The sequence below is a fragment of the Paramisgurnus dabryanus genome, chromosome 24, assembly GCF_030506205.2.
Source record: "Paramisgurnus dabryanus chromosome 24, PD_genome_1.1, whole genome shotgun sequence".
NCBI lineage: Eukaryota > Metazoa > Chordata > Actinopteri > Cypriniformes > Cobitidae > Paramisgurnus > Paramisgurnus dabryanus.
Window position 1 is genome coordinate 580,361 of NC_133360.1, and position 7,144 is coordinate 587,504.

At 38.3% G+C, this 7,144-nt stretch overlaps 1 protein-coding gene across 1 annotated transcript; it reads left to right on the top strand.

The window, feature by feature from the left end:
• Positions 1-1,369: 1,369 nt before the first annotated feature.
• On the top strand, positions 1,370-6,393 carry irf6 (interferon regulatory factor 6). Its single transcript, XM_065243190.2, has 8 exons — positions 1,370-1,636; positions 2,376-2,559; positions 2,642-2,834; positions 3,251-3,334; positions 3,740-3,952; positions 4,041-4,433; positions 5,026-5,147; positions 5,599-6,393. The coding sequence occupies exons 2-8, from the start codon at positions 2,386-2,388 to the stop codon at positions 5,827-5,829; spliced, it is 1,410 nt and encodes a 469-aa protein (XP_065099262.1). The 5' UTR covers positions 1,370-1,636; positions 2,376-2,385; the 3' UTR covers positions 5,830-6,393.
• The last annotated feature ends 751 nt before the right edge of the window (positions 6,394-7,144 follow it).

Here is a 7,144-nt window from a genome sequence, read left to right on the forward strand (position 1 = left end):
TACACTTTATTTTGATAGTCTTCTTAAGACGTTCTACTAACTATAAATAACTTTGCAACTATATGTCAACTAACTGTCATTAGAGTATTAGTAGACTGTAACGATTAAGGGAATTAGTTGACATGCACCTGCAGAGATAATTACAAGATGCTAACAATTTAATGTTACTAAAACATTCCTGCAATGTTTCACTTAAGTTTTAAAAACGTTTATTTTTTAACATTCTTATTACATTAAAACTTTTAGATGTTGTATTAACGTTATTGTTTGGTTATAAGAACGTTATTCAAAACTTTTTAAGAATGGTTCAGTCTGTTGTTATATTAATATTCTAAGAACGTTTTTAAATAACTTTAAGAGAACCTTAGCCAACGTTGCGGGAACGTTCCCTGTTAAGGGCTCGTTATAGTTGTGCGTAGGTCCTACAGCGTAGCCACGGCAGTTTTCATTCATACTTTTGCGTCGTTGTCCGCGTCGATGTGCAAACACATGCGCAGACCACTGGTAGGCAGTATCCATGCGTGTAACCACAGACGCAGTGCGACCTTCAAAGAAGAAGCAGCTTGAGAGCTACGCACAGGCTACGGATAACCTACGGCGTAGCTACCGTGTAGAGATTACGCACTACTATAAATCGGGCTTTAGCTGGGCCCAGCAAATACACACATTCCCTAAATGTCAACAGTTGGAACCAAATAATCACATTCTAGGAATGTCATAAAATCGTTGTAAATATGTTGAATGTTGCATGGAGGTACCCAAAATACTCCTAAAAGCAATTTTGAAATATCTTTAATTGTTGCAACCAAAAAGTAGAACTTTTCCAGAACAGAGAACCAAAAATTGTTAGCTGGAAAGTGGGTAACACTTTATTTCGATAGTTTACTTTAGACATAATTATAAGTAACTTTGCAACTACTTATAAACTACCAATCTTTACAGTAGGCTGCCTGCTTAATATCTATTAACACTTTGTTGTGATAATCCCTCAACTGACATTCAACTGTCTTGTTTATATCTGGGTCTATAGATTTGTTATGGTCAGTTTTTGTTCGTAGTTTATTCACAATATTTGTTTATCATAATAACAGTCCAGTTAACCAGAATAACTCTACTTCATTTAACAATCAACTGTAATCTGAGAATCCTAACTGGGTTTTTGCTTTGTTATCCTTTATTGTTGTGTCCATGCACAAAACATAATACAGGTTTAACACTGACTGACTGACCGATCTAAGATCTGTGCTGTGATTTTATGTTTGAACTGAAGGATGAATCAATAGACCTGTCTCTCTGTGTGTATGTGTGGGTTTGTTTTTATGTGTGTGTTGTGTGTGCGCGCGCGTGTGTATGTAAAGGTGTGACTCACTGAAAGGCGCGCGTGACGTCACTGCCGTACCTGAGTTTCGGCAGACGGTGAAACTGTCGAGCGGTGTCAAACACACACGTGGAACTCAGTTGAAACCCGCTTCACGCGGACCCACACTTCACCTGTGATCGGATTATCAGACGAGGATTTATCACACAAACGCGTTTTAAACGATTTTCTGAAGAGAACCGCGGGTTAAGCGCGTGAGGCCGCAGCTTCGCGGGGTTTTTCCTGGTTTGAGGCGCGTGCGCTTCCTGAAACCTGCAGGTGAGAAACAATCGTGTTTATTTCACGTTTATATTTGTTGACTTTTATGTGTACGTTTACTTTCATTTCAGTGCTTAAATGCGCTTAAACCGTCTTTTATATGTTCTTAAAAATGTTTGTTTTATCGCAGGTAAGTTATTTGCTCAAGTGTCGAGTTATCAAACTCACCGGAAGTTTGTTTACTAAATGTATTCATTCATTTATATAAGCGTTAAACTCACTATCAAATATCGCTTATAACCGGTAACGTAAAGCTTATCTAATTCATGTGATTTTTTTATGTAGTTTATGTTTGTTTGTAGTAAACCACCTTGATAAATAAAGTTGAGTTTTGAAACACAACAATACATTTTATTTAACACTTTAAAAAATGTTAATCAATAAAACTTTATTTATATAGCACATTTTACAACTACCAGAGTGGACCAAAGTGTTGTACAATTATATCATCATGAGAAAATAGATGAGGTAAATAAAAAAACACAGCTAATAAAAGAAAAGAAAATGGAATAAAAGAATAATAAAATAAAATATGAGAAGGAAAAGTAAGGTTTACAACCCTTAACAGAAAACGTATGTACATAAACATGTGTGCAAGTAAATAAACAAAGGTTTTTGCAATAATTAAAAGTAAATACTCAGAAAAAAAGTGAAATCAGATTAAATGTGCAAGGTTTGAATCCAGATCCGTTTATTTTAGTTATATTAATTTGATGTAGCTTAATTTCTTCTCTTGCAGAACGACCATCATGTCTTCTCATCCCCGGCGTGTTCGACTGAAGCCCTGGCTGGTCGATCAGGTGAATAATGGGACGTTTCCTGGTCTGATGTGGTTGGACCGTGATGCCAGACGATTCCAGATTCCATGGAAACACGCCACACGTCACACGCCTCAACAGGAAGAGGAGAACACCATCTTTAAAGTGAGTCAGATCAGACACGGACTGAAGTTTGTGAATCAGACATCTCATCTGATATCTGTGTGTGTTTGAATGTGTGTGTCAGGCCTGGGCTGTAGAGACTGGGAAGTATCAGGAAGGAGTGGATGATCCGGATCCAGCCAAATGGAAAGCTCAGCTGCGCTGTGCCCTCAACAAGAGCAGAGAGTTTAATCTTATTTATGATGGAACCAAAGAAGTACCAATGAACCCACTGAAGATCTATGATGTGTGTGACATTCAGACACCCAGTAACCCAGGTACACGCACTGACTAATTCACAAATACTCACACTTCAAAGTGTCATGCTTCCTACCAAGGTACAGGAATGCTATGTACTCACCAAACGCAAGGCATCGCGTTCTCTACTCTATATTACTCATGGGATTGAAGTTCGTGGCAAGCAAGTTTTCGCTTGCGTAAAGATGAATTGCATGTGTTTTTGCGGCAAACGTGCCACCCAAATTTAGTCATGCGCATCGCCCCGCGCGAGTTGCCGTCCATTGCCGTCCATTGCCGTCCATTGCCGTCCATTGCCGTCCATTGCCGTCCATTGCCGTCCATTGCCGTCCATTGCCGTCCATTGCCGTCCATTGCCGTCCATTGCCGTCCATTGCCGTCCATTGCCTGGCTTTCATAGCTATAACTTTACCGACAATCTCTCTGTCTGTTTCAGGTTCAGTTCCTACAGATATCAGTGATGGTGATGAAGACGATGTGCCGGACACTCCAGAACCCCCACCACCGTATCCACCTCAATGTAAATGCACACATACACACCTGCTACTGGTTAAAACTAATCCAGGTTCAAAAGCATAAACCTACAGTATCCCTAAGCATGTAAAAACACTAAAGTGAATTAAATGTAACGTGTCTGAATGGTTCTGTTGAGGTGGAACTACTTTTCTTGATGGATGAATTTCTGATAGTTACATCACGTCCTTTCCTGGTGACCTTGAGCACATGACATGTAGATAGGTCAGTTATATCTTAACACAGGGTTAATTCACACTAGTCTTTATGTTAATGTGTAATGAGATTGTTGGATTTTCCAGTGCTGCATGCTTGGCCCGTAGACTGTTGTAAGTTCATTACCGTGATTATTACTGTAAGTTAAAGTAGTAATGCACGGCATGTTAATGATCATTATACTATTTGTTTGCAGGCATGAGTGCTTCACCGCTGGCTCCGGTTTGGAGTCCTCCGGGTTCGGTCTCTCCGATGCAGCCGCCCAGCTGCCCACCTCCGCCTGCGGTCGTGTGGCCGAAGAAAGAACCACAGGATGTGGAGATGCAGCTGCCGCCCATGGAGGTTCAGACTCCTACACCTCTAGAAGCGATGTTCGCAACCCCAGAGACTTGGATCAGCTCTCTGCCCAGTATGAAATAAATACGCACATGCATATAACACATGTTTGTCTATCTAGTCTATTACATAAAGGTGAATCTTTTTTTTGTGTTTCTCAGTGACTGATCTAGAGGTGCAGTTTTATTACCGCGGTAAAGAGGTGTGTCCCCCGGTGATCGTGAGCAACCCGCAGGGCTGTCGGCTGTTTTACGGCGATCTGGGTCCGATGGTGAACCAGGAGGAGCTGTTCGGCCCCATCAGTCTGGAGCAGGTCAGATTCCCCCCCACCGAACACATCACAAATGACAAACAGCGCGTGTTCACGAGCCGCCTGCTGGACGTCATGGATCGTGGTCTGATCCTGGAGGTCAGCGGTCACGACATCTACGCCGTGAGACTGTGTCAGTGTAAAGTGTATTGGTCCGGTCCGTGTGCTCCCAATCCGAACGCTCCGAACCTTATCGAGCGCCAGCGCAAGGTCAAACTTTTCTGCCTGGAGTCTTTCCTTAGTGGTGAGCATCCAAATGCTATCAATATTTTAAATAACTCTTAAATTCTCCTTGTAGGAATGTCTTCATTGTGCCAAATGCATAAAATCTTTTTAAAACCCCTTAACTGGCGCTGTGCCGTGAGCGGCACTATTAAAAAATTTAGTTTATATATTTCAAAACATTTAAGCAGTAATAATATTGCAGTGACTGTAATTAATTAATTTGTGACGAGTATGCAGCAAACTGTTGACATCTAGTGGCCGTTGTTGGTAAAACCACTAAATGTGTAACAAAAACCTCATTTTTTGGTAAAAGTTTTATGTATAAAATGTATACTTTATTGCATTATAATTATTTTTTATTTATTTAATATTATCACATCCAGACACTTAAGTGAAAATTTTAAAGTATCGTCTTCTAAACAAGACCAAGATTTGGCTTCTCGACAAAAAAAAAATGCCAGTGTTATGTTAATTTGAAGGTGTAACACATTTTCACCCCACCCTTTAAAAAAGGGTAGCGCCAGTTAAGGGGTAAACAATTAGAAAACAATTGAAAATATTTTGGTAATATGAGTTAAATCTGATCTGTTTTTTGTCTTTTATGCATCCAGGTGTAATCGCTCACCAGCGAGGTCAGACGTCCTCTGAGCCGCCCATGTTTGATATTCATTTGTGTTTTGGTGAGGAATGGCCCGACGGTCGACCAAGAGACCGAAAACTCATCATGGTGCAGGTGAGACTTTCACACAATGAAATAAAATCTCTTAGCTGTTAGATAAAATTATAACATCAGTACCAGTCTTGTATGTTTGCATTAATGTAGGATGACCTTGTCCACTAAAGTAAGAGATGCTCCCTAAAAATAATCTTCACTGTTGACTTCGGTTACAAAATTCTGGGAATTTTATGGCTGGAAACTTTCCATGGGAATTAAAGGGAATAAAATGGGGAATTTAAATGAAAAGATTTAATGCATGCAAATCTGTATGGTTTTTATATGATATAGTTTTAATTTCCCTTAATTTAGAATTAGCAACCCTACTGTTGACTAAAGTTTATGAAAATGTGCAGATGCAAAACAAAATCCAACGGATGTACATTGAGTCACACAAAAGCAGATCTTGTTGTGTGTAGACTGACTTCATCAACATGTAATGAAAAATATATTTCTGTTTTTTTTGTAGGTAATTCCAGTGGTTGCACGTATGATCAGTGAGATGTTCTCGGGGGACTGCACGCGCTCGTTCGACAGCGGCAGCGTTCGTCTGCAGATCTCCATTCCAGACATCAAAGACAACATCGTCACGCACCTCAAACAGCTCTACCGTCTCCTACAAACACATCAGGGACAGGAAAACTGGCCGCTGCCGCCCGGCGCCGGCATTCACCTGACGCAGGCGCTGCAGACGCAGTGACATCACAGAGGGTTTTATTGGAAAGTACTTAAAAGACATTAGTGAACGGCGATGTGAACGACAGACTGTGATTTATGAGCTTTCTCTGTGTGAATGTGATGGAGTCAAAGTCTAATGTGTGTCTGTGGCATGAATGAGAGTTAATCATCAACCACACAGATACTAAACACACACACACACACACACATATAAACCAACATCTGCGTATATTTAAACTCTAACTCATGTATTATTCTGTACTGACATACTTTTATTGAACGAATTAGTTTAGTTTCACCGCTGTACTTCATGAGCTTTTAACCATGTTTCTGATTATTATCGTGTTTTTACCGTATGATGGTGATGTATGTAGCTTTGTGTTTCTTTGCACTTTTGGGGTGAACGTCATTTGTTTTATTCAGTATGTATTTCATATCCCATCATAACATTCATAGATTTTGTGTAATTGTGTTTTTTTGGATTTATTAAATGAAATGAAAAACACACATCATATGGTCATATTCTCTCATTCGAAGTGACGTCATCATGAGGAGGAAATGATAATAAAGTGAATCTATAAACACGTATAGCTTAATAGTGTTTGTTAAACTCAATAATAAACATTCCTCAACAGTGAATGACGACATAAATCTGACCCTGGATCATAATACCAGTCTTTACCAAGGAGGATTTAACTAGTAGTTTTTCAAGAAAAAAGTAAAAAATTAAGAAAATTACAGTAATAGTCAATATTACGTCTTTATTCTCAAAATATAACGACTGTTTTCCCGAAACGTCACGACTTTATTCTCGTTATTGACTTTATGCCCAAATATTATTACTTTTCTCTAACAAGTTGTTGACTTGTTATTATTCTCATAATATAACGACTGTATTCCCTAAACTTCATGACTTTATTCTCGTTATATTGACTTTATTTTTGAAATAATGACTTTATTCTTCTTATCTTGACTTTATTTTCGAAAAGTATGACTTTATTCTTGTTTTATTGACTTTGACTTCATTTTTATTACGAATTCAAAGTCAATAAAACAAGAATAAAGTCATAATATTTCAAAAATAAAGTCAATATGACGAGAATATTTTTGAAATATTACAAATTCATTCTCATTACATTGACTTTATTTTTATTACGAATTCAATGTAATGAGAATGAATTTGTAATATTTCAAAAATATTCTCGTTATATTGACTTTATTTTTGAAATAATGACTTTATTCTTCTTATCTTGAGTTTATTTTCGAAATATTATGACTTTATTCTTGTTTAATTGACTTTGAATTAGTAATATTTCAAAAATAAAGTCAATATAACG

What these genes read in the sequence shown, in the direction of transcription:
- irf6 (XM_065243190.2), top strand. Translation starts at nt 2,386, where the DNA reads ATGTCTTCTCATCCCCGGCGTGTTCGACTGAAGCCCTGGCTGGTCGAT. An exon ending in ACCACCGTATCCACCTCAAT is followed by an intron (nt 3,335 to 3,739) that starts GTAAATGCACAC and finishes ATTTGTTTGCAG; the next exon opens with GCATGAGTGCTTCACCGCTG. An exon ending in TTGGATCAGCTCTCTGCCCA is followed by an intron (nt 3,953 to 4,040) that starts GTATGAAATAAA and finishes TGTGTTTCTCAG; the next exon opens with TGACTGATCTAGAGGTGCAG.